The sequence below is a fragment of the Megascapheus bottae genome, chromosome 8 (assembly GCF_031878675.1).
Source record: "Megascapheus bottae isolate mThoBot1 chromosome 8, mThoBot2.hap1, whole genome shotgun sequence".
In the NCBI taxonomy this organism is placed as follows: Eukaryota; Metazoa; Chordata; class Mammalia; order Rodentia; family Geomyidae; genus Megascapheus; species Megascapheus bottae.
This window is the reverse complement of record NC_143516.1, coordinates 19,907,592-19,935,400: the sequence shown is the minus strand read 5'-3', so window position 1 is coordinate 19,935,400 and position 27,809 is coordinate 19,907,592. Positions and strand designations below refer to the sequence as shown.

At 40.5% G+C, this 27,809-nt stretch overlaps 1 protein-coding gene across 7 annotated transcripts in view; it reads right to left on the bottom strand.

The window, feature by feature from the left end:
* The window catches only part of Map7 (microtubule associated protein 7), a 138,662-nt gene that overhangs the window by 19,778 nt on the left and 91,075 nt on the right, over positions 1-27,809 (bottom strand). For 4 of the 7 annotated variants that reach the window (XM_090338065.1, XM_090338063.1, XM_090338060.1 and 1 more), the window contains exons 4-8: positions 18,945-19,108; positions 16,781-16,898; positions 14,501-14,611; positions 7,775-7,888; positions 1,956-2,104 (exon numbers count right to left, since the gene is read on the bottom strand). In XM_090338065.1, coding sequence (XP_090194191.1) covers positions 1,956-2,104; positions 7,775-7,888; positions 14,501-14,611; positions 16,781-16,898; positions 18,945-19,108 — 656 coding nt within the window. The remainder of the gene's footprint in view (positions 1-1,955; positions 2,105-7,774; positions 7,889-14,500; positions 14,612-16,780; positions 16,899-18,944; positions 19,109-27,809) is intronic. The other 3 variants (XM_090338064.1, XM_090338062.1, XM_090338067.1) reach the window with 2 other exon arrangements.

Below are 27,809 nucleotides of genomic sequence, written 5' to 3'. Positions count from 1 at the left end.
TCATAGTAGCTCACTTACCTTGCCAGTAATAACAAGCGCAAATTACATCCTCACTTGTAAAGCTTCTGTTTATAATAAGGTCTGATGCTCTTGTAAGAGTTGGTTTCTTAGCAAACAATGAATGTTTTGAAAATACCATTTCCATTATATCTTAGGATCTAGGTTTTGCAAAGATTAGCTAGTTAGCAAGTCAGAAGTCCCTTATCTTGATTTTCAGTGAGGGACCCTGGAGATATTTCAGTCTCTCATCAGGCCGGGATAAAGGATCCGAGCAGCAGCCCATGCCCATTTCCCCTGCAAAGGCCATTTGGTTTCTTATTTGCAAAAAGGAAAGTATTCTGGCATTGCACTTATTTGTCTGGCATTCCCAACAGGCCAGTTCAGGACAGTCACTTAAGAAAGGCAAAGAGCAGTTTCTGTTTCCAAGTTCATATTTATAGAGAAAGCAAAACCTCTCAAGTGGAGAAGAAGTAGGAGGACAGGACCACTCAGCTGGCCAACTAGCCAGGTTTGTGATGGATGTACAGCAGGAGAGATAAGTGAGGAGATAGGGAAGTTCTATTATTATTGTTGTTGTTGTTGTTATTATTATTATTATTTTTGAGGGTCATGGGGCTTGAACTCGACCTGGGCACTGTCCCTGAGCTCTTCAGCTCAAGGCTACCGCACTACCCTTGAGCCAAGCCCCACTTCCCATTTTCTAGAAGTTAATTGGACATAAGAGTCTCAAGTCCTTTTGTGCCCAGGCTGGCTTTGAACCTTGATCCTCAGATCTCAGCCTCCTGAGTAGCTAGGATTACAGGTGTGAGCCACCGCACCTGGCTTTATTTTATTTTATTTTATTTCTGTGCCAGTCCTGGGTTTGAGCTCAGGGCCTGAGCCCTGTCCTTGGACTTTCTCAAGGCTAGAGCTCTATCACTTGAGCCTCAGCACCACTTCTGGCTTTTTTCTATGTATGTGGTACCATGGAATTGACCCTGGGACTTCGTGCATGCTAGGCAAGCATTCTACCACTAGGCCAAACTCCCGACCCCTATTTTTAATACATTTACAAGGACCAGAATCAAGTTGGAACTAAGAAGTAAATAACAAAGCAGTTAAGCTTTCCTCCATTTAAATGTTAAGTTACAATGTCTAGGATATCTAAAAGGGACTAGCTATCTAAAACTGACCTCTCCTTTGAAAGTAAAAATCTGGTAACCTTCTGCAAAGGGTAATAGTCAGGGCTGGGAGCACAACCTAGTGGTAGAGTGCTCAGCTAGCATGCCTGAAGCCCTGGGTTCAAGTCATTAGTACCATATACTCAGAAAAAGCTGGAAGCGGTGCTGTGGTTCAAGTGGCAGAGCGCTAGCAAAAAATGTCCAAGGACAGTGCCCTGAGTTCAAGCCCCAACACTTGCAAAAAAAGGTGGGGGGGGGGATAGAAGTCAGTAAGAAGAGAAGCTTATTTGAGAAAAGGAAGCTCATCTCTTGTCCTTGTGTTCTGGCTAGACCCAGAGACTTCCCTGTATTTTGGAATACAACATCTACCCTGGCTCCCTAGAACCATTGCCTAAAGGTTGTGGGTTGCTAGACATGACCCCAAGTGTTCATCCAGCTCAGAAAGAATAAAGGCAGCCTGTATCCACTGCCATTTTCTGTCTTTAACTCCCATTTTCTCCATAGGGAGCAGGAGGAGTTACTCTAATCTAGCTCTTGAGCTATATACCTAGAGCCCGCCCTTTCTCTCTGTCAAACTCTTTGCTTTGTCACCTTTGTGTGCGAGTCTTCATTCACTTCTTTGTTGGAGATGCCAAGAGTTTAGATCTTGATGCCCACATTCACTACCCACAAGCAACAGCTGGGTGTGTGTGTCATGGCCGCCCTGCATAAAACCCACAGCACACCTGGAGGCAGAGTCTGCTCTGGATGGAAACAACAGAGCAGAGCCCGTGGCTCTCTGTTCCCACTACTCACCACAGTGCCGTGGATGGTCCTCCTGCGCGCAGACCCCTCAGGTGGAGTCACAAAGAGTTTTGGTCGTTCCACTGGGGTTCTAGATTGTGCAGCTTTGTAGGGCGTGATGATGGGGCTGGAGGATGCTGAACGAGGACAAATGGGGATAACTAGGATGCAGGTGATTGGTTTTACACACAAAAGTGCCAGAGGAGTAGGTGAAGAAAGCCAGAAGCAGGTTCAGGAGAAGGAGCGAAGCAGAGATAGAGAGAAAAGTAGGGAGAAGATGTTATTATCTAAAGGTGCCCAGAACCATCAAAATCAACTCTCCTCACATCCTGTGAATTTAGGATATGTCAAAAAGTGGGAAGCACTGCTTCCTATTACAGAAGTAATCCCAAAACTGCAGGAGCAGGTGGGCTGCTTACTCCTGAACACAGATGGTTCTGGTGAAGCGTTAGAGCACAGAGACACTTCTTATACTAGGGGAAAAAAAATCAAACTTTTAGATGAACTAAAAAGTGGAAAGACGGGGAGCATGCAAGCAATGTACCATTACACTTCAAAGAGCCAAGTTCAACAGTCAGTAAGGCACAAAGAAAGCAACTGAGGTTTAAAAAATGGTGTTAAGACTTGTTATGTGGATAAGTAATCATTTCCAGAAAAGAATTCTATAAACGTTTGATCTATTTAAAGGCATAGACAGTGTATCAGTTTTCCAAGAGCCACAGCATTTGAGAGTAAGAAGCAGCAGTAGAACAGATAGAGAGATGGGATGTCATTTTATAAAATGGTGAAAAGAACAGAAATAATGTTAGAATTGCTAAAAATAAAAGGAAAAACCCAATCAGGTTGGATAATTAATAGCTTTTACAGTTTTATTCAAGATAGAATAGTTTTTTGAAAAGCTACATAGTTCCTGACCTTAATCATTCTAAGCAACAATGGATTTATGACTATTTGTGTTAAGGCTCCAATGGACATTTTCAGATCTCATATAGCAACCTTATTTTCCAGTAAAAGAGATAATTATACATGACTTCTGAGGACAACAGTGTATGTTCAGACCAGGTTATAAATGACTTTATTATACTCTACCCATTGTAGTAACTCTTTAAAGAGACTATATGTCAAGTGAATATAATTGTATTAATAAATTAAAAACTCAGCCAGGCACTGTGGCTCAGTTAAATTCTAGCTACTCAAACCAGAGATATATGGGAGACTGTGGCTCCAAGTTGGTCAGGCAGGAAAGTTTGTAAGATTACATCTCCAAAATAACTAAACAAATCAAAAAACTAAACAAAAACTGAGCTGGAGACATGGCTCAAAGGCGAAGAGCCAGCTGAACAAGCAGGCTGAACAAGCATGAAGCCCTGAGTTTAAATCCCAGAACTGGCAAACTATTTAAAAGACATATTAAAACCTCAAAATTCCTAAGACACGTTTTGGGTAATCCTAACTTGAGATTAGACATTTACAAAATACTTGCTATATTGGTTTAACCAATAGAAAATCTGTCAGATTTTTGTTGTTGTTTTTAATTCTTGCTGTGCTGGGGATAGAATTTGGAGCCTCTTTTATGCTAGGCAAGCACCTTACCCCTGAGTTACATCCCAGCTCTAGATTGCATCTTTATTAATATCTCTCTTCAAATACTTAAGTGTTTTCTGGTTAGCCCTGAATGGTTAAGGCAACAAAGAGATATTTCCTCATCATACATGTGAGAACAGAATTCTATTTTTTTTTAGGATAAACTAAAAGTACAATTTCCTCATTCCTGTTTAAAAAGAACATGTGTGCATTACTTGTGAACTGATAGAAAGCTTTCTTTTTGACCTTACTGGGAAGGATGACTTGTATTGCCTAAGAAGAAGAACCTTTTGCCATTATGCTTCTTGTGATCACAGAAGAAACTATCTGAAATAAACTTTAAGTGACCAGACAAGGGAAGAACACATTAATGCAAAACTCTTCCACGTCAATCAAATGCAATCTAGAAATGACATCCTGCCTAAGATTCATGAGCAGAAAGGGAGACCTACAATGCCCCAGGCTCAGCCAGAAGCTATTAACCTTGCTAAAGGACCAAAAAAGCCTAGAAAATAGCTCTGCCTGAGAGCTAACAGTGAAAAAGTAATGAAGGCTGGAATTATGATAAAAGTATTTTTTTCCTTCTTTCTTCTTTTTCTTTCTTTCATCCTTGTAACAATTTCTCCCTCCCTTTCATTCCTTTGGACTTTTTGACACAGAATCTTGCTATATAGCACTAGATGAACTTGACTTTGCATGGCCTTCCATGTTCTGAGATATAGGTATGCACTATCCATACCAGTAAGAAATATTTTTTTTAGGAAATAATTCTATGAAATATTTGCTGAGCCCATCAGAAATGTGATGATGAGATTCAGTATGCCTTCCGGTTTATTCTTCACTGTAGTGTTGAGGAGACATAAACACAAGTTCAGATATCCTAAACTACTTACTGTACTTTATACAAAAAACACTGAGATTTAATTGTTCAAGGAATACCTACTGGCTAAAATAAACACTTTGAATTCCATAGAATTCACTATTGTCCTGCACAATAGCCGCAATACCAGAGATCTTCAAATCAATTATTTGCATAATCTTGCCTTTCTGAAGAAACAAGTGAGAGCTATATACTTATTTCTTATCCAAAGTATCTTTTCTAATTTAAATATGTTAATTACATGTAAACATACAAATGTCTTTGAGAAAGTCTTCCACTACTTTTTGTAGTCAGTGTATATTGATTTAGCTAATCTAAGAAGGGGCTCAAGCTCAAGTGGTTAGACAGAAACACTACCTAATAGATCATGAATATAAGACTACCATTACTAAGTTTTTTAAAAGTGCTAATTTTCTTATTCCCTATCTGTAAGAATCATATGTACTTTGAAAAATCCTATGTCCTGGCCAGAAGTTTGGCTTAATGATAGAGTGCTTGCCTAGCATGCACGAAGAAACTGGATTTGATTAAAAAAAAAGCCGGAATTGGTGCTGTGGCTCAAGTGGTAGAGCCCTAGCCTTGAAAAAGCCTAAGGACGAGGGCCGGGAATTTGGCCCAGTGGTAGAGTGCTTGCCTAGGATGCATAAAGAGCGGGATTCGATTCCTCAGTACCACATACATAGAAAAAGCTTGAAGTGGTGCTGTGGCTCAAGTGGTAGAGTGCTAGCCTTGAGGAAGACCAAGGAAAGTGCTCAGGCCCTGAGCTCAAGCCCCAGGACTGGCAATCAATCAATCAATCAATCAATCAATCAAGATATTAAAAAAAACACACACAACACAACCAAAGAGAAAGCCCAAGGACCTGAGTTTCAGCCCCAGGACAGGCAAAAAAAAAAAAGAAAAAGAAAAATAAAAATCATATGTACTAGAAAAAGTGGGCCTGGAAAAGTAACCCACAGCAATGGATGAGAATGAGAGATGTGGGGCTAGGATTTCTAATTCTTAAGGACTTTACTGTTTGCTCAAGGGATCTGCAATCATTGAATAGTGTAGACCTTAGGGCAGTGACCTTAAATCTACTACTGTGACCATGGCTAGGGACACAGGCCCTCATTTTGCCATTGGTAACTGGGAATTAGATGAAGTCAAAAGATAGAAAGAAAATGGAAAGAAAAGAACAATCAAAGAGAGTACATTAAAAAAATCCATAAAAAGTGTCCTTGAAAAGGCAAGTGGGAGACATTTTATATATACAATCCTAAATTAAAAGTTTGGAAAACCACAAGTTTTGTTTTATTAAATAGGAGTGATGTTAATGCAACCGTAACAATGAACTTAGGAATGGATTGACACAACTCAAACATATAAGGGCTCTGTCCTGTTTAGCACTGAAATAAATCGCAGAAATGTACCAGTTTGTGCAAATGAGAATGGAATAGTTGCAAAGTAAAGAAGAACCAAATTGCAAATAAGAAGCATTTTGACTAAGCAAAGCCACCAAGAAGGCAGGAGGGAAACAGACAAGTAAAATGGGTGGGAAATGAGGAAATGGTATTGGGAAACTAGAGAAGAGTGAAAGAATTGACAGTTAGTGATGACAGAAACAGTAAAGAAAGACAATTTTCTAGCTCTGAGGTCATATTTCAGCACAACACAACATCCGATATGGAGTGTCAGACGCATGGCAGCTGACAACTGTGGAAAGTCTATGAAATGGTGGAAGGGAAGCCCACAAGGCTTTTCAATGGTGATGAAAATCTTTTGTGACTTGCATCAAAGTATGAAATCCATAGGCATAAGCAATAATTCCTTTGAAATGTGATGCTTTTTCCTCCAGAAAAAAAAAATCTCAGCTGAGGTGTTAATGCTAGTGGAGGGGTCGGGGGGAACCATGGTTAAGACCTAGTTCACTAACTTTCTAAGAGGCTCTGCTGAGTCACTTATTGCCCTTACTTTTAATGTCCAGAAGGTGGTGAGAATGCCCACACTTGTAGCCCTCACTGATTCACCAAGGCCTGTAAGAAGTACAGTGGATACTCACTGGCTTACTGGGCACTATAGATGAAAGACACTTTAAGGCACCAAGGGTTACTCTTTAAGCAGACTAATCAACATGAAGAGACTTGCGGAGGCAAAACATTTTTAAAGGGAACTTTTTAAAGAGGCTATGCAACGCTGACTGTGCCCAAAGAGATATGGGAAAATGTAAGTGACTTCACCAGGAGAGGTGTGTTATTAAAAAACCATATCAATCTATCTTTGACCAACTACATATAAATGCTACATTAACTTTTCACTAAACTATTTTACTTATGCAGGCATGTTTTACATTTTTAAGAGGTTTTAACAATAATGCAATAGGCAGGACTAGGTAAGGTTTTTCTTATTTTTCTCACAGGGCTTAAGCTCGACCTGGGCCCTGGCCCTGAGCTCTACCCCCCTACCCCTGGTTCTGGATGTTGTCCCAGAGCTCCTCAGTTCAAGGCTACCACCCCACCCTTAAGCCAAGCCTTACTTCCTATTTTCTAGACGTTAACTGGAGACAAGAGTTTCAAGAGCTTTTGTGCCCAGGCTGGCTTTGAACCTTGATCCTCAGATCTCCTGAGTAGCTAGGATTATAGGCATGAGCCACAGCGCCTGGCTTTTTTGTTTTGGTGGTAAGTTTTGTGCTTGCTAAGCAAACTTTCTATTACTTGAGTGTTATTATCCTAAGTCTTCTGGAGTTTTTTGTTGTTGTTTTTTAAGCTAGAATCTTGTGCTTTTGCTTAGATCAGCCTTGGACTAACATCCTCTGACTTCTGGCTCCCAAATAGTTAGGATTCGAAGGTATGTAGTGTGCCACCACATTCAGCCTAGATATTTTCAATGATTATAGCAAGTAAGTAATTAGCTTTTATTTTAATTAGTTTTCCCATGACTCCTAAGGTACACATGAAAGGCTGGGGCTGTTAAACCCAGCCACATTAAGAAATTCTTAACGTGTTGATCTTATATATCTCATAGATATAAATTAAATATTAAATTATATCTAGTTTTGATTATCTGAGATATTAGGAGTAGACAGAAAAGTAGGTAAATGAATACTGTTTGTTTTTTTCTGGTAAGTTCATAAACAGACCAGCGGCACCTGACGTCAACTGGTCACAGGGAGGGGCTACAACCTATCTGCCTGGCGTCTGGTGTCCAGATAAAATGCACAGCGGATGTAAAGAGTAAACAATGCCAGGCACATGAAACCCACACCAGCAGACATTTCCACCTGAGCAGAGGAAAGCACACGTCAGGAAAGTCTGATGAACATGGACAGCACAGATGGGCTTCAGAAGGAGAACTTTCCCTCAGGAAAGTGGCACCTGGATGGCTTTACCTGCATCTCCAGACAAGGCAGCTGTGCTTTTACTTCTGGCCAGGTATGAATGTGTAGGCGTCAGGAGTCTGTTAACAACGCTGCTTTCCCAGGGGCTGAGCTGCAGGCGGCGAGCTAAATGTCACCACATAAGCAATATGTTAGGAGTATTCTTGCCAGGGTCCAGAGAGCACAGAACATCATAGCTACTGCTTCCATATGCTGGGCCTTCAAGAGAGATCAGGCTTTCCAAGGAGAGAAGCTGGCTGTGAGTCAGGGAAATAAGATCCCTGCCCAAGGAAAGCAGCTACCCCACAGACACTGCTTTTCCTCAAGATGTTGAGTTTTTAGTCATGGATTTTTCCAGTCACTCTTCTTTCACAGTCAACAGGTCTTAAAGCAGAACTATTGTTTCATCTATAGACTTGTCATGTACAGAAAACCCAAAGATGTACCTATTGGATGGGCACTGGGATAGGTAATGGATTCCTGGCATGTATGGCAGCCAAATGGTTTCCTAAGTACCTTGAATTATGAATCTCAATGGACGTGCTGGCAGGTAATGATAAGCTACATTTACAGAAGAGATAGAAAAGGTCCCTACTAAGCTATGTTAGATTTTCACCAATTGCTCTTTGGTCAACTTGTTTGTTATAATAAAATAAGATTCATGCAAAGTTGTTTATGAGATTTTTTTTTTGACCTTTCCATACAGCAAAGCAGGTTCTTTCAGGTAGGTCCCTATTAGGCAACAAAATAAAAAATTTTGGCTAAGGATCAAAGCTAAAGTGGAAGCAAGAAAAAAAAAAAGGAAATAGAAATACAAAAATCCAATGTACAACATAATCATGACGATTGCTAGTAGATACATAAAGACTCTAGAAAACTTATTTAAAATAAGGCAATTATAGGGCCGAGAGCATAGTCTAGTGATAGTGCTCGCCTAGCATGCACGAAGCCCCGGGTCCAATTCCTCGGTACCACATACACAGAAAAAAAGTCTCAAGTGATGCTGTAGCTAAAGTGGTGCTATCCTTGAGCCAAAAAAAAAAAAAAAGTGTCCAAGGACAGTGTACAGGCCCTGAGTTCAAGCTCCAGAACTGGTAAAAATAAATAAATAAATAAGGCAATTATATATAGCTCCAAATTGTATCGGGGCTTCGCAGGGCCATAGTTAGAAAATGTATGCCAATTATAAATTAGTTACTTTGCATACATCAATAATTTTCAATGATACTGTATACAGAGAAGGTATTTAAAAAAATGCCAGCCAAGAAGCTTATACTACACCTATTATCACTACAGGAAAGCAATCACATATCTCTTCCTTGGAATACTCCCAAGTCACTTAAGAAAGCCTTTGAAGTAGTTAAAAGTCACTTCTGTCTTATTGCCTCCATAGCAAGTGTTCTTGTACCAATATCATAGTTACCTTCTAAAAGAATAACACTTAAATTCTAGAAAGTTAGTTTTAGTTAATAGATTATTTGATTTTATTTTACAAATGGTTATCTTACTCAAAGCTTTGGTGAATTTAAGAGTTAACAAATTATTAGATTTTTTTTGTTTATTAAGAGAAAGTCTCTTGGTTTAAACTAAATATTAACTGGCATTAAGACATGGTAAAAAAGATCTGTTGAAAAAACTACTGTGACAGGTAAAGTCAGTATAATGTACCATGGAAGGTATGATTATATACTAGTAGGACAATATAAGTATAAACAGCAGACTATAGCAACAACCTAAAGTCACAGAATAAAATCAATCGGAAATGTGACAAAGAGTAAGTGGAAATCAACAGAACTGCATGCTCAATAGGCAAAAAAGGAAAGAAAGATGCTTCCGTTTCTGTAGGCTTAGACTGTGGCTTAGAACCATAGAGATGACAGAGAATCAAAAAGATCAGTCTTTTTGCTTTTCTCTAGTAATTTCAATTACTCTATTTCTGAGTTCATAAGCACCAACCACAGAATTCTGTTTCAAATGAAGATTATTACAAACTCAACTTGCACAAAAAGCAAATCCTAAGACTGTGAATGAAATATACTGCTAAGAGAAACATGTCTGCACTATCTTTCACTAGAAAACTATTTAGAACAGGTTATTAAAGGAGAGTTAGCTCAAAAAAATTTCTTTTAACTTAGAGGATCTTGACTTGAAGAGATATAAAACTTAAACAGGAGATACTAACTACAGTGGGACTGTGTGGAATTGTTTTCACTTCTGTGAAAGACAGACCACCAGGTCAGAAGAGACAAATCAAAGGTTGCAGGCCATGCAGCTAAATATAAGTAAGTGCACCTAGCTAAAGAAACAAGCATCTTCATTATCACATTCCTACAGAAAAAATGAAGTCACTATTCAGTTTCATGGAAGGAGTGCCAGAGCCTAATTTGTTTCATTAGAAGAAACATAGTATAAGAAAGCTTCCATAGTTTTTAAGTTGGCAACTAATTCAAATAAGACTTGAAGCACTACTCAGGTTAAACAGAGAATGTATCTCAAAGTCTGCTACTTTGTCCTCTGATATCTGAGATTTTAGGGGGAAATATGTTAACCAAAATTAAGTGAAGAGAAGATAACTTCACTTTAAAATGAAGACTGTCCTGTGTTAGGAAAAAGCTAATTAGGAAGTCTAAAGATAATGATATACAGAAAAGTCCCCATGAGACACATCTCCAATTAATCACTCAAAAACCAGATGTGGCGCTGTGGCTCAAGTGGCAGGACACTAGCCTTGAACACAAAGAGGCTCAGGGACAGCACCTAGGCCCTGAGTTCAAGCCCTACAACTGATTAAAAATATGACAATGAGATAGCTGGGCATATGCTTATAAAGTCCAGCATGTGGGAGGCTGAGGCAGGAAGATCTTGAGTTTGAGACATAAAATTAAAAAAATATATATGTATACACTTTTTTGTGCCAGTTATGGGGCTTGAAGTCAGGGCCTAGGCACTGTGCTTGGGCTTTCTCAGGGCTAGAGCTCTACCCCTTGAGCCAGAGCACTACTGGTGGCTTTTTCTGGGTATGTAAAAGCGAGGAATTGAACCTAGGGTTTAATGCATTTAGGCAGCACTGTACAACTAGACCACGCACCCGGCCCAATTTTCAATATAAAATTTGCGAAGGCAACAATCTTAGTTGTAGCAATTAAAAATACTTAATAGGGGGCTGGAGTTTGGCCTAGTGGTAGAGTGCTTGCCTAGCGTGCACGAAGATCCGGGTTCAATTCCTCGGTACCACATACATAGAAAAAAAAAAGCTGGAAGTGGTGCCGTGGCTCAAGCGGTAGAGCTCTAGCCTTGAGAAAGTCCAAGGACAATGATCAGGCCCTGAGCTCAAGCCCAGGACTGGCAAAAAAAAAATACTTAACAATCAGAGCTTTCCTTTAATCAAATAATTTCATCAGTTCATGTAACACTATATTCAAGTACAATCATCAAAATATTAAATATTAAAAGGAAATAGACACAGACCTACAACTGGCTTCCATCAACTCTGAAAGACTGAGGCAAGCACATGAGAGGGAGGAGGCTGTTTTAGTGCTTTTTTTGTTTATGCCTATGAGTATATTTTATTATTGCATGATAAACACACTTATTCCAGAACATTTAGAAAATAGGAACATATAAAAGACAAACTAACAATCCTATGCTTCATGTTAGCCAGGGTTCATTATCATGGTTTTTGTCTGTCTTATCTCTCTAGGGCCATTCTAGAAAATAAAATCACCTAGAAACGTCAGGTCCTGCTTTCTTCCATGCCACTATTTTAGTGCATTTGGTAACTGCACTCTTGCTGCTTGTCAGCCCTGATGGCATCCCAGCCTCAGTTTACTATCAGCTAAAATTTAAGACCACTGCCACAAGATTGGGAAAACTCCAACTATTTAGTAATGAGGTACAAACCCACTTCTCTACAAAGACTTCTAACTCATTAGTTTGGTAAAATACAAGTGCACAATTAGGTTTTATACAATAGGCACAATTAGGCTTTATAAACAATTAGCATAAGCATTTTTAAATTGGAGACATTCAAATTCAGAACAATTTCTACTGTTTCCAACGGCCTAAAGCATCTTACTACCCTGAGAGTTAAAAAAAAAGACAAATAAATAATCAGGGTGACATTGATTAGGATGCAATTGCATTCATAATGTGCCTAATGGGAGTTCCTTCTAGTCTGATGTAGTCTATGAGAGCGGGAACACTCACAGTATCTTTTGGAAAATAGAGCTTCTCATGTGTGTGTATGCTTTCTTGTGCTGTTTGTCTAGGTAGGTGTTCCATTTACCAGGTGTAATTCATGAGGACAGGGAAGTTTCCCAGCTCAGTTATGGATTGTTTACTGGGTGTCCACTAATTGCTTATCTACCTCTACTTGTGCCCTCTCCAATGCTCACTGCATTCTTCCAGTGAGTCAGACTAAAGAAGTCAACCTTGCAGGTAAGAACTTCAGGTTCAGACTAGCAACTAAGTGCTGAGGAGGTGGTGAGCGTAGTTTTGGTTCCACTCCGAAGACTCAGAGGGTCCTTGTTAGCTGGAATGGATTATCCATCCAACAGATCAAAGCACCTCAAGATACCCACTTAGATGTTATCATGCAGCATCCCCAATATATATATACATACATATACACAGGGAGGCATGGGAGCATAAATTGACACTGTCAATTCATTATCTATCTCCCTACTTTCATCCTCGTTTTAGCTATGGAATTTTAAGAGGTGGTAAGCAAGACTTGTTTTTTGTTGTTGGTGGTGGTCATGGGGCTTGAATACTGGGCCTCGGTGTTGTTCCTGAGCTCGTCAGCTCAAGGCTACCATCATATCCCTTGAGCCACTTCCCATTTTCTAATGGTTAGTTAAAGGGTCTCACATTATTTAGTGCCCAGGCTGGCTTTGCACTGTGATCCTCAGATCTCAGCCTCCTGAGTAGCTAGAATTGCAGGTGTGAGCCACTGCAGCAAGACAGTTTTAACTTAAAAGTTTAAAAGAATCTGGCTGGGTGGTGATGGTTCATGCCTATAATCCTGGTTATTCAGGAGGTTAAGATCTGAGGGTCGCGGTTCAAAGTTAGCTGGGTAAAAAAGTCCATGACTTTTATCTCCAAGTAGTCAGCAAAAAGGTGGAAGTGGAGGTGTGACTCAAGTGCTGGAGTGCCGGAAAAGCAAAAAAGCTAGGCATGAGGGTGAGGTCTCAGGTTCAGCTCACAGTACAACATACATAGCAAAAAGAGACCTGCAAAATCCGAATTGTGGTTTGCTTCAGGTCACAAAGGTATGAAATTAAAATACTGTGACCAAGTCCATAATAACTGGAAATATAGCATTTATTTTATAACAAAGGAAGAGAATTAAAAGTATAACGTATTAATGAAACAGTTTTTTTTATCAGTTGTGGGGCTTGAACTCAGGGCCTGGGTGCTGTCCTTGAGCTCTTCTGCTCAGGGATAGCATTCTACTACTTTGATTCACAGCCTCACTTCCAGTTTTCTCTTACTGAACTGGAGATAAGAGTTTCATGGCCTTTCCTGCCAGGACTGGCTTTTAAATATAATCCTCAAATCTCAACTTTCTGAGGATTATAGGCATGAGTCACCAGCACATAGCCTGAAACAAAATTTATGAAAACTTTTCTTTTTCCCTCCCGGGCTTGAGCTCAGGGCCTGAGCACTGTTCTTGGACTTTCTCAAGGCTAGAGCTCTACCACTTGAGCCTCAGCACCACTTCTGGCTTTTTTTTTCTATGTATGTGGTACCGAGGAATTGAACCCGGGTCTTCATGCATGCTAGGCAAGCACTTTAACCACTAGGCCAAACTCCCGGCCCCTCATAATAACTTTTATACAATACAAAATTTATAAAGACACACACAGAACATGCACACATTATATTCCTTATAAAGATTATAAACACTGAAATAGTCTACTTTTAAGATGAAATCCTTAAAATAAGCACAATCTGTTATTTTAAAAGCATATGTGCTTTTTCATTAAATAATTCTTTGGTTTTAAACTCCTCTGAGTAATGTAAAATAAGTAGTTTATCTTAAAAGCTTGATTGCTTCTTCTGTGGTCTGTGTAAAATAAAACCTTTGCTTTATAAATACTTCAACATTCATGTACTGTAAATCCATAGGGTGCATAAAACTTAAAACTCAGAAAAGAGGTTTAATTGCAGACTATGATTATGAAACTTTTCAGGAGGCTAAAATGATAATGGAATTCTTGAAGGTCAGTTGGATCCTTCAGGAGTGAAAATCCAATCACACATAGGAGAAGATGCACTAAGAACTGTTGGGTTAAATGAGAAATAAATTGGCAAAATGAAATCTAGCATCATGCATCACTGAAAGTTTTCTTCAGAAAATCAGAGCCTGGAATTTCTTGGGTACAGGTGAAAAGTCAGAGGCAATGTGGTTGGAGGAAGCAATGTTCATTTTGTGGATAGTGGGTAGTTTCGGGAGCTGTACACGGTTACTACCGAGTCCACAGAAGCACGCTTTCATCACGGCTAAACACAACATTCAGCCACAGTCTAAAATGGGGAACAGTCTTGTCACAAGGCAAATGTCGCTCAGATGTTTAGTGCTTTTTTACTTGCAAGTTTTTTCTTCCTATTTAAGAAATGCAGGGAAAGCAACTTCAGAGGCTTATTTTCATCTGTAAACATCCAGAAAAGTTTTTTTTAAAAAGAACATTGAAAATAACAGAACACTTTTTTTTTGGATTTCCTTTTTCACTGTACCTCTATCTGGTGAATTTAGCAAAGTCGCAGAGGAGGATGAGAGCCGCTTGCTAATGACTGGATCAACATGTTTCGAAAGATTCATGGTGGAAACTGACCGCCTGTCTGGATCTACGATAAATGGAGATAATGCTAATTGACAGCCAGCATGCAGGATTGCAATTTCCTAGGTCGGAGATGGAGGGAGACTAGGATTGAACATTTTCAGCTCTATGTCTAGATCTTTTGTTACAGCACAGTTTTCTAAATGGACACATTAAAGATAACTTAAAGGTGAGAAATGCAATTCATTTTTCTTATTGAATAAATATTCACTCATATCCCTAGCTTGACATACAGGATATTACTACAATTGAATTAGATGAAGAAAAAAGGAAGGTCAGGGAAGGGTTACTGAAATGACAACTAGAAGCAGAGAGAAGACCTTATAATGATGAATGCCTTCTAAACTTTTTTAGGCAAAAACAATGGATGGTAAAATTGTTGGTAAATATACCCATTTTTGTACAGTGGGACCAAATTCTTACCATGCTCATTACAAAAAGAAACATTTCTAATTTCAATTGAGCTTTTAAAATTAGTTTAAAACACTTCAACTAAAAAAACAAAACGAAACACCAAACACCTGTCTATGACTTACGTTACACATAACTGGGGGATTCTGGGGGGCATTCCTAACAAAAAGATTTAGAGAGAAAGGAATGTAATGATGTGATGTGAGGCACAGGTCTCAGTGAAGGTCAACAAAAGCCATCCTCACATTTTCTTTTCTTTGTTGCATGTGTGTGTGTGTGTGTGTGTGTGTGTGTGTGTGTGTGTGTGTGTGTGTGTGCATGCAAAACTACTGCAAAAATGAACCATCACAAACAAGCGATCTTTATGATCTCAGGCTTGATGATGTGTGTCATGAGATATCTTGAGAGTGGGGATGAAGAGCTTAGGGTAGAAATGTGCTTTTAGATTTGGTTCATTGTGATAGAAAAGTAAGTTATGGTGAGACTCATTAAACTTCTAAAAGAAAAGAATGATAGGAAATGTACAGATTGTTAGGACATATAGAATGTTAGGAATGGAAGGATATCACAAATGAACAAACAAACATTGTTACCTAAAAGTTAAGAATATCTACATAGTATTGATGAAAATGGGAGGAACTAAATTAGATGTACATTAATTCCATATATAGTTTGCTGCTTATTTTGGAGATTAAGTTTCACAAACTCTTTTGCCTGGGCTGATTTTGAACTGTAATCCGCCAGATCTCAGCCTCTTGAGTAGCTAGGATCACATGTGTGTTCCACAGGGCCTGGCCTAAAAGGTATTTTTGAAGATTTTATTCAAAGTTATCATTTAAAGGGGAAGCAAACATACCATATTTAATTAATTATTTCGACACCTTTAAGTCATCTGTGTGCATTATCAGACTTATTATTAGACTGTGCGAATCTCAGATCTAGATCTATGCAGTATGAAGACAGTAAACATGCATTATGGCTAAGGTGTGATGGTCCCACTATGGATGAACTGGCCCTCGGTCTGAGGTGCTAACTACAAGGCAGACAGTCAGCAATCACAGGAATGTTTGTTCCATATTTTTTAGTACCACCCAGAGTTGTCAAATGGTGGTCCAAGCCTGCTAAATCGAGAAAGGTGAATGATGACTCAACAAAACCACCTGAGGACAGAATGTAAGACATGATTTTTTTCAAAGGAAATAATAAAAGTTAAGATTCATACAAATGAAAAAGAACTGGCATGCTATGTAAAATTCTAATTGAATTTACAGTACAAAAATAAAGACTTTTACTGAATTCAAATTTCAGTATGATTTTTATATCCATTCAGGAAGGAAGAGCAAGCTTTGACAGCTGTGACCACCTCTAGCCTAAGCTGCCTGCACACTTTAATAAGACTATTAGTGTTTGCTTTAGCAACAGAATATACATACTTGTGGCATTGATTTTGGTCCTATACTATGACTCTCCTGGGGAGGAATAATAAAAATAAAAAAAATTGGTTAACTCTTTCACAGCCCCGAAATACTGCATAGTATAGAAATACTGCATAGGTTTTTCTAAGGAGTTTTGCAACATAAAATGAGCTAAGGGAAAGGAGAGGGCCTTAACTTATCCCAACCCCTCTTCCAATGGGAACACCAGTTAATTATTGGAGTTCAGAGTTTAGCAGGACGTTCATTTTGCCAACACAGATTTGGGGGAGGGGGAAGCAAATGTACTCTTACAAAAATTAGACACCTGGAAGGGGTGCCTGAATGGTTACCTGTGCTGCGGATGCTGGGGCTCCCGTGCAGAGGGCCCCCCCATGACCACCGGTTATACTTCTGCCTTGGTTTCTGGCTCCTTTCCATCGTACGTCGTACCACAGCTTCATGGCGCTCCTGGAATGAAACCACGGAGTCAGTGGTTACATTCAGTCTGGGTGTTTGAACCTCCTACAAGTTAAGGCAGAGCCCACTCTACTCAAGCACCGTTCTGTTATTTCCTAACTGGTGTGCTTTATTTTTTAGAGGGGTGAGAGAAGAAGAGGGCAGTACTAAAGCTTGAACTTAAGGCCTGAATGATGTCCCTTAGCCTTTCTGCCCAAGACTGGAGGTCTACTTTTTGGGCCACATCTCCACTTCTGGTTTTTGGAGTTCATGGACTTTCCTGCCTGGGCCGGCTTCCACCTGTGCCGGCTTCCACCTGTGCTCCCCAGATCTCACCTTCCTGAGTTTCTAGGATTACAGGTATGAGCCACTGGCACATGGCTATACTGTTATGCCTTTTTTTTTTTTTTTGCTAGTCCTGGGGCTTGAACTCAGGGCCTGACCACTGTCCTTGCGTTTTCCTCAAGGCTAGAACTCTACCAACTTGAGCCACGGCACCACTTCTAGCTTTTCTATAAATGTACTGAGGAATTGAACCTGCCTGCTAGGCAAGCACTCTACCACTAGGCCAAACTTCTAAACCTGGTATGCTTTATCTTAAGGTGGGAATAATATCCTTCCTAAAGGAAACTGAAACCACAGCTCCTGGTTCATAAAGCACTTGGTGTACCTCAGACACTCAAGTAAATGACCCAATCTTAGGTGCTATGACTCAGTCAGCACAGACAAGTGTGGTAGTGCAGCTCTACTCCGAATCGGATACTCAGTGCATGCTCTATGATCTAATTTAATTCATTTACTTCTTTATTTTTGAGACAGATATATGAGGTAGCTCAGGCAACTAATTAATGATCTTTCTGTCTCAATCTCCCAAGTGGTGGTAAGACAGGAATATGTACTTAGCTCATTTTCCCTTTTCTTGAGATATCAGGGATTGAATTTAGGGCCCATGCATACTAAGCAAGGAGTCTACCATTGAACCACAATTTGCAGTCCTTGTAGTATTGTTCTTTAAAAATGGAATTCACAGCTGGATGTGGTGGCTCACACCTGTAATCCTAGCTACTCAGGAGGCTGAGATCTGAGGATCAAGGTTCAGCCAGCCTAGGCACAAAAGGACCTGAGACTCTTATCTCCAATTAACTTCTATAAAATGGGAAGTGGGGCTTGGCTCAAGAGTAGGGCGGTAGTCTCGAGCTGAAGAGCTCAGGGACAGCACCCAGGCCAAGATTAAGCCCATGACCCACTTAAGAAAAAAAAAAAAAAAGGAATTCACAACCTGAGGACCTATAGTTCTTGATCCTTGCAATAAAGATCTGTACGACTTTGGTCTAATTTCCATATGCAAAATTGATACATAATACTTCCTTAAGGAAGTTTTTATGTATTTATTTATTTTTTGTTGGTGAGAGAGCTTGAACAGGGCCTGGATGCTGTGCTTTTCTGCTCAAGGCTAGCGCTCTACCACTCCGAGCCACAGCTCTATTTCTGGTTTTCTGGTGGTTAATTTGAGGTAAGTCTCATGAACTTTCCAGCTCCAGATGGCTTCAAACCACAACCCTTACATCTCAGCCTATTGAGTAGCTAGGATTACAGGCATGAGCCACCAGTGCCCAGCTGCCTTAAGAAAGTAACATTTCTTGAGGAAGTACGAATGCTAGTTTGTTTCATTTACTGGCCAAGACATGAGAATAAAGTGCTAATAACTAACAGAACGCACAAGAACAGTACAATAGAACTTCAAGATTAATAAGGAGAACTGTAAAAAGAAAATAATTCCTGAGGAAGTGTTAAACAAGGCATGTTTGTGAAAACATTTATGAATGGAAGGGCCCTGTACTTAGAGCAGGCTTAATGCTCAGCCCAGTTGAACTGAACACTCATCAGTTACAGGCTTGCAGCAGAGTGTGAAGCTCCGAGGCAATACTGAACAGCCCATCGTCCCTCCACCTCACACCAGCTCCCCCAGCATCTGGGTTGGCTGAGACCAAGGTTACCAGGAGGTGGCAATCACAGCATTCCCCTTGGTGCAGGGGAACAGAGGGGCCTCCTTCTTACCTTGTCCTCCTCTAGCCTCTGCCTTCGCTTTTCCTCTACTGCCGCCCTCCTCCGCTCCTCCTTCAGCCGCTGTTCCTCCAGCCTCCTCTTCCGCTCCTCCAGGTGCTTTTCATAGTACTGCCTGGCCCGCTCTTCCTTCTCTAGCCAGAGGATTTCTCGTGCAGCTTTATAGAAAAGTAAAAAAGAAGGCAACACATTGGGGTTTAAAACCTTAATTGCCAGGCCTGGGCCAGTGGTCCCCATTTAACAAACACAGGTTCTAAAACAGGAGGAAAGCAATTATAGTACTGTTAATTTTTAGGACAACTTCATAGGTCAACAATAAGGTAGAAGAAGGTACACTGAATCCTACCATCCTTTGGGAATTCATATGATTTTCTAGTTTGGCATAATACCACACTCTGGGTCTCAAATCCAATACTGATAAGGACATCCTAACAATCAATAGTGCCATCTATTTGTAGAGTTGAGATTTTACCTCAGCTTGGACTGCAAAGCTTACACTGCCAGAGAGGACACCTTACTGCACGTAGGTTCACTTGCGCCTATCTCCAATTTGTACCTGAATATTCACCGAGAGCCCTCACATATCCTGCTGCCCAGCACAGAACCTGCTGTCTTTGGTCTTCTCATACTAGCTCCAGGAGAGCAAATAGTATGGAATTGGAAACTCAAGGTCTCCCATATTTTCTTCTCACTGATACTCTAACTGACTTTACACATCCAAGTGGGGTCCTTTTAGGATCTCTCAGACCCAGCAGGGGCCTCTCTGATGTTGCTGCTGTTACTTTAAGGGCTCATACTCTTCCGGCCTCTGATGTCCGGCCTTTTGCCTCTTCAAATCCATCCCACTTACTGTTCTCAGACATAGCTTCCTCAAACAACAAATCTGGAAAGACTTATTAGTTCCCCCATGTTCCCTGTTGAACTCCTTAGATAGGCCTTATGATCCTGAGCTTTATACCTGCCACCTTTGTCCAAAACAGCTCCTCCCACTGGTGAACTTTCACCCTCTAAGTCATCCATCAAGTGTCACTTCCTCTGAGCAGCATGACCTGTGTCACTGGATCCACTCAGCAGATGGTAGCTGCCCTGCGCTCATGTCTGCTTTGGTAGATGGCTAATGCAAGTTTGAATACAGGAACTGGGAATGTTTGTTGGAGGGAACTGGGGATATAGCTCAGTGGTACAGCACTTGTCTTGTGCACATCAGGCCCTGAGTTCCATTCTAGTATCACACACAAAAAAAAGTCTAGGGCTGAATGATTTTTAAGCAAGGTGACTTACACTGAACATTGGTGATAATCCAAAGCCTTGTCAGCTGGTGGTGAAGGAAATTACACAATGGACAAATGTCTGGCAAAGGTGGCACTTCAGGATAACCAAAACACTGTCTCCTGAGGGGAGGGGCCCCCCTGCTTTGCCTGCTTCCCAGTACAGAAAGGATGGATAATGGGACAGAGGTGCTGAGACAGCAGCTGATAAATTGGGAAAACCAAATCCCTCCTTAGTACAGGGGTAGACCAAGAATTTCCTTTGTGGGAATGACTTTTGAGAAAAGGAAGCAAATCAGATCAATTCTGGAATTCTCACCTGTGTTTAGCTCCTGCTCAAGCAAGGCAGTTTTGCTACATAGATTAATGGCCACCCTTGGACTCTTTTGGCGACCACCTCAACCCTAATCCCCTACACTTCTTAGAGAATTTGCCTTTCTCCTCACATGGCTGTATCTCTGAGCCCCTCCCAGGAAGCATGCATAGCCTTCTGCCTGTCATTCATTCTCAGGTCTCTCTAGTTTCAGTCACATGACTGGCCATCCTCATCTTTGTCGTCATCATCATCATCATCATCATCATCATCATCATTCTGGCTCTTCCTTTATATTGTATTGCTGACACTGAGTGATTTACAGGCTTTATCTTCACAGCCATGCTGCAGGGCAGACACTGCCATTAAACTTATTATGAGAAGTCTGAGACACAGAAATGAAGCAACCTGCCTGGCATCTCACAAGTGGATGAACTAGACTGGGTGAGCTAGACTTCAGGCTTGGCTGTCTGACTCTGGAGGTGAACAATGCACCATTCTGCTAAAAGGCAGAGACTGGAGTCTCTCCCCAAGATGAGGGAAAAGGTGAAGGTACTAGCTGCCAGTGTCACTCTTAGGTGCATTTCTATTTGTCCACAAGACCCTTTACTTTTTAGGTCTTAAGATCTTTACATTTTCACCCTTAAAGGCAAGGCCAATTTAGGAGGGTATGGGGCATAAGAATGTCTCTTTGGTCTTTTGATCCATTTAATGTTCTCCTTACCTAATCCATTGGGCAACAAGCACCTATCCTTTCTGTAGCAGGCCTGTCTTATGATACAGTACTCTGGTATGTGCTAATGTCATGTTCCTCTCACAAAGGCCATTTGGATCCTGGACTTGTCTACTTAGAAGTGTTGGAAGCTTTCATATATATCTTCATTAAGTACCAATTTCAGCAGACCTGGATGCCAATCAGGACTGATGACAGAGTTGTCAAAGTTCCTTTACTTGACATTTGGATGAGAAAGACTATTTCCTATGGGTGTACACATGGGTGAGCACACAGCACTCCCTCCCTCCCTCTCTCCCTTTCTCCATTCCTTCTGATGGATAATCCTTTGTCTAAATAAATGACTACAATGTGAAATATGAGATCAGGGATCATCTCTAACCAGTGTTCTATCATTGTTGTTTATTCATTAATACTAACTTGTCTGTCAGTAATTTTGAGACAGACTTTCTAAACCAAGCTGAAATGATAATTTATCTCTTGATCACCATAGTAATACTGTTGTCCCTGAGTCAACAACATATTGAGGTCAGGAAGAGAGGGGGAAGAAGTAGAGTAAGAAAACAAGCAGGGTAGGGTGACTCATGCCCCTGATTCCAGCCATTTGGGAGACAGAAGCAGGAAGATTGTGAGTTGGAGGCCAGCATGAACAAAAGGTAGCAAGACCTTATCTCAAAAGAAAAAAAGAAAAACAAAAAGGCTGAGGGCAAAGCTTGAGTGGTAGAGTACTTGTTTAGCAAGCCAGGCTTGGGTTTGATCCCTATGATGAAGGAAGGAAGGAAGGAAAAAAAGGAAGGAAGGGAGGGAAGAATCAAAGACAGAAAAAACAAACAAATAAACAAAAGAAAAAAGCTATAACAAAATGAAGATATCTAGCAAAAAATAAAAATAACTATCAACCCTTCAAGTACAAGTTAACAAGTTTGTTCAAAGGTTAAGATCCTTTCTATATTATCTTACTCTTCTGGTGATTAATTGAAGATAAAAGTCTCATAACTCTCCTTCCCAGGCTGGTTTTGAACTGTGATCCTCAGATCTCAGCCTCCTGAGTAGCTATAATTGATTACAGGTGTGAACCACCAGCAACTGGCAATATATTAACTTACTCTTTCAAAAATACTACACTGTAATAGATGTCTTTTACAACTTTGAACTTAACTATAAAAGCCAATACAAATGAATTAAAGATTTATAAATTTGAATTTTTCTTTGAGAACTTATCAATCCTATATTCGGTGACAATCTTTAATGATTAAACAGAATACAGAAAAGCCCAGAAAGTCCCTGTTAGAAATGCAAATCTTGTCAAGTAAGATTTCAGTCTCAAGAATGGAAAGACTTGGAAAAAAAGTGAAGTAAGCCAGACCCAAAGGAACATAGGTTCTATGGTTTCCCTCAGTCGTAATAATTAGTACACATCTAGGACTCTCCTAGCAGAGGATTACAATAGTGCAAAACCAAGATACATAAGGTCATATAAGATGAGACTAAATGAAAGGACCTCCAGGATATGGAAACAAGAGCTTTATCTTTTTTTTTTTTTGCCAGTCCTGGGCTTGAGCTCAGGGCCTGAGCACTGTCCTTGGACTTTTCTCAAGGCTAGAGCTCTACCACTTGAGCCTTAGCACTACTTCTGGCTTTTTGTTTCTATGTATATGGTACCGAGGAATCGAACCTGGGCCTTCGTGCATGCTAGGCAAGCACTCTACCACTAGGCCAAACTCCCAGCCCCAAGAGCTTTATCTTGAATGATTGTTGTTCTTAATGTACTATGTTGTTTCTCTTCTCTTTTGTTGCCCTTTGGTTAATCTCATATTGTTACTGTAACTGACTTTGTTACCTGGTACATTATATATACGTTTGTTTATTTGAAATAGGAAAGGGAAAGGGGGAAAACAAGATGATTGGAGGAAGGGGAGGGAAATGGGGACAGAAACATAAGGAGTATCAATGTGTGAGAAATAATGCACCCATCTGGTGAATGTAACTGTAACCACTCTATACATTACCTTAGTAATAAAAAATAAAATTAAAAAAATAAATTGGGATCTAAGGAAATATAAAGAAAAAAGGAAGATTTTGGTTTCAAGGATAAGGAGTGTAGCTCAGTGGGAGAGCACTTGCCTAGCAAGTTTGAGGCCCTGGATTTTATCTACCGGGCAGGGCAGGGAGGATACTGGTCTCTGAAAGAGACTAAATAATTTAATTCAATGTTTCCTTGGTGTCAGCAGTGTGCCAACACACAAGCAAAAATTAGATGCAAGACTTTAAACTTACTCCATGTCATTTCCAAGAGGATGTATCTTTGATCTCCCTACAAAAGACTGTCTTACTAAACATTTCTTAAGTACTCTTTTATTCTTTCTTGTCAAAATAGTTCAAGAGTATTTGCTTTATAAAACATGAACGGTAAGAAGATTTAAGGTACAACTCTTCTACAAATATCTCTGTCTTGCTTATGTGAGAAGATGGTTAAGAATAAGAATTTAAGGGCAAAAAAAAAGAATTTAAGGGCAGATGGTGGAGTGAATGCTTATAATTCTAGCACTTGGGATATTGAAGTAGGAGAATCGCAAGTTCAAAGCCACTCTGGGTTAGAGAGTAAGACCATTTTCTTTCATACTCTACCACTTGTGCTATGTTCTCCACTTCCAGCTTTTTGGTGGTTAGTTAGAGATAAGTGTCTCACAGCCTTTTCTGCCCAGGATGGTTCTGAACTGCAATCCACAGATCTTAACCTCTTGTATAGCTAAGAAAACAAGAGTGAGCCACTGGTAACTGGCACAGCCATAGTCTTTATTTACTTTATTAAATAATTTTTTTTGTGCTAGTCCTGGGCGTGAGCTAAGAGCCTGAGCACTGTCCTTGGACTTTCTCAAGGCTAGAGCGCTACCATATGAGCCTCAACACCACTTCTAGCTTTTTTCTATGTATGTGATACACAGGAATCAAATCTGGGTCTTCGTGAATGCCCAAGGACATTCCTCAGGCTCTGAGCTCAAGCCTAGGACTGGCAAGAAGAGAGAGAGGAGAGAGGAGAGAGGAGAGAGGAGAGAGGAGAGAGGAGAGAGGAGAGAGGAGAGAGGAGAGAGGAGAGAGGAGAGAGAGAGAGAGAGAGAGAGAGAGAGAGAGAGAGAGAGAGAGAGAGAGAGAGAGAGGGAGAGAGGGAGAGAGGGAGAGAGGGAGAGAGGGAGAGAGGGAGAGAGGGAGAGGGAGAGAGGGAGAGAGGGAGAGAGGGAGAGAGGGAGAGAGAGGAAGAAAGAAAGGAAGGAAGGAAGGAAGGAAGGAAGGAAGGAAGGAAGGAAGGAAGGAAGGAATCAAACTTATTGGAGTATATGAGCCTTTCCTAAATAGGGATAAATAAAATTAAAGCAGAAAGGAGAAAGGAGAGATAGAGAAAGAAAAAAGGAAAAGGAGGAGAAGGTAAGGGAGAGGAAGGGAGGGGGAGAATGACAGATGGATGGATGGATATGTTGAAGTCCAGAGAGGGGAGTTTGGAGAAATGGCCTGAGTAGAATCAGATGGAACAGAATGGGGTGAAGAAACACTTATAAAGATTTTAAGGCAGAAAGATACAGTTTTCTAAGAACATCTGAACATCTATCCAGCCAACCATCAGAGCAAAGCAGTCTCATAAGCAAAAGATTTATTATGACTCATTTTATGTGAAAAACTGGAGGATAATATAGAAAGGCAGGCCACGGACATAATCCTACCATCAAGGCATTAGAGCACAATGCAGAGGTTAGCATACAGAAAGTTATTAATAGATTCTGTTCACTTGCAAAATAGTGCCCACACACCAAGCTCAAAACAAGACAATCAGACTTTTACCCTGTCTCTTCCAGTTTGCTTTTAAACCTTGAGAAAGTAAAGAAAAACAACCCACTCCAAACCTTAATGCTCTCCACATTAATTTCAACCCATATCTAACAGTACATAATTAGTGTCAGTAGCCATTCACTTTTTTTGTCAGTCCTGGGGCTTGAACTCAGGGCCTAAGCACTGTCCTTGGGCTTTCCCCAAGGCTAGTGCTTTACTACTAGAGACACAGCACCATTTCCAACTTTTCTATGTATGTGGTACCAAGGAATTGAACCCTGGTCTTCATGCATGCTAGTCAAGCACTCTACCACTAGACCAAATTTTCAGCCCCAGTAAACTTGCCTTCCAAGAATTTGAGGACTAATTTCTAGTGTTTTATATCTGGAAAGCTTTAAAGATTGAAAGGTTAGTAACTGCTGACATAATCTTTTTCTTTGTTTTCCATCTATACATATTCAAAATATTTTCTATTTAGTAAGGGCACTCAACTACTTGTTTGTAACACAGCGTGTGCGTGTGTGTGTGTCTGTACTAGGGCTTGAACCCAGGGCTTAGGTGCTGTGCCGTACCTTGTTCACTCAAGATTAACAATTTAATTCACTGCTTCAGTATTTTGGTGGTTAAAGAAATAGTCTCAAGGACTTTCCTGCCTGGGCTACCTTCAAACCTTGACTTCAATTCTCAGTCTCTTGAGTAGCTAGGATTACAGGTGTGAGCTAACAACCCCTGACTGATCACAGCTTCTGAAGCAAGCAGTATATGTGTAGTTAGTTGTCAGCTGGATCCTGTGATGCCCACCTTTACCCAAGAGACTTTAGAAAGTACCCTCATGCATTCCCAGGTATAACTTCAATCAGATGGTAAATTTCTCAGGACGTGCTTACAAATGTATGTACATGTATGCATTCTGGAGGCATGTTTATGTATTTATGAAGGCTGCCTCACATAAGAATTAGTTTCTATTATCGTGGCTTCAATGCATAAAAGTAGTACCAAAGGATACTGTGCAAAAATTTGAAAAGAAAATGAAATTCAAAGAAAAATCTTTGAGACTGTGCATGGTAGTACATGCCTAAGATCCCAGCACTCTGGAGGCAGAGGTAGAATGATGGCAAATTCAAAGCCAGCCTGGGCTACAGTGAATATAAGGTTAACCTGAGACATAGCAAGACCCTGGCTCAAAACAAGCAAACAAAACTTAGGATTCAGATATCAAAACAAGATATAAGAGCAGAATTAAGACCTTTAATATGGCAAGGTAAGAATGAAGAAAAGTACTGTACCCATTATATATCAGCTCTCCATTAAAAAAAAAGAAGCTGTGAAAACAATCTGAAGAACAAGTTAGGTCTTCTAGTAAGTGTTGTTTCCTTCTGTCCTTTTACCATTGCTCTAAGCCCTGACCTCACGTATCTTCTAGATGATTCCTCAAGGTCAAAGGCACTAGCCATAGGCCAGGCTGGCTCTGGTCATTCCTCAGGCCCTCCTGTTGGAGGCAAACAGCACGGTATGGTAACTGAGGTTGGCGTCTCTGCTTTTCCTGGGAAGGGTAGGGCCTGAAGTTCATTCATTTTTTTTTTTAAATCAGTATCTGGCAAATCAAGTTTTGGAATATATGTTAATGAGCACATGTTCAATATCATCAATATGGATCAAAATATGACATACCACCATAAGAAAAAAGCTGGACGTTGGTGGCTCATGCCTGTAATCCTTCCCATTCAGGCAACTGATATCTGAGTATCACAGTTCACAGCCAGCCTGGGCAGAAAAGTATGTTGAGTCTCTCCAATTAACCATCAAAAAAACTCAAAGTGGAGCTGTGGATCAAGCAAGTCATCCTGAGGCAAAACAACACCACCACCAACAAAAATACAAGGGACAGTGCCCAGACACACACTCACCAACCACCACCACCACCACCACCAACAAAAATGCTTGTAAAACTTTTACCGGAGAGGGCCATGAGTTTGGCCTAGTGGTAGAATGCTTGTCTAGCACGCACAAAGACCTGGGTTCAATTCCTTGGTACCACAGACATAGAAAAAAGCCAGGAGTGGTGCTGAGGCTCAAGTGGTAGAGCTCTAGCCTTGAGAAAGTCCAAGAACAGTGCTCAGGCCCTGAGCTCAAGCCCAGAACTGGCAAAAAAAATGAAAAAACTACAACAAAAAAAACCCTTTTAGCGGAGAATTAGCTATAAGTCTTAGGAACTTTCAATCATATGAAATATAGTCATTTTTGTCTAACCAGAAGATTTTCACCATCCATAAAAAATTCTATTGAGGGGCCGGGAGTTTGGCCTAGTGGTAGAGTGCTTGCCTAGCATGCACGAAGACCCGGGTTCGATTCCTCGGTACCACATACATAGAAAAACAGCTGGAAGTGGTGCTGAGGCTCAAATGGTAGAGCTCTAGCCTTGAGAAAGTCCAAGGACAGTGCTCAGGCCCTGAGCCTAAGCCCAGGACTGGCAAAAAAAAAAAAAATTCTATTGATGCTTGATTTGATAAACATGAAGAAATTCAAATGGAAAGGTAGGAGTTAAATATAAATATCCAAGAGTTCAGAGAGATTTAGATCATGTCGCTGGGACTCCTGAAGGTCTTCTTTTCCAGCAAACATAAATCTACACAAACCCTGAAATTCACCTTGCAGCTCTAGGGAGGTGCCTACTGGTGTGACAATCCAATCAGAATGGCGGGATAGGTGGTGGGAGGGAATCT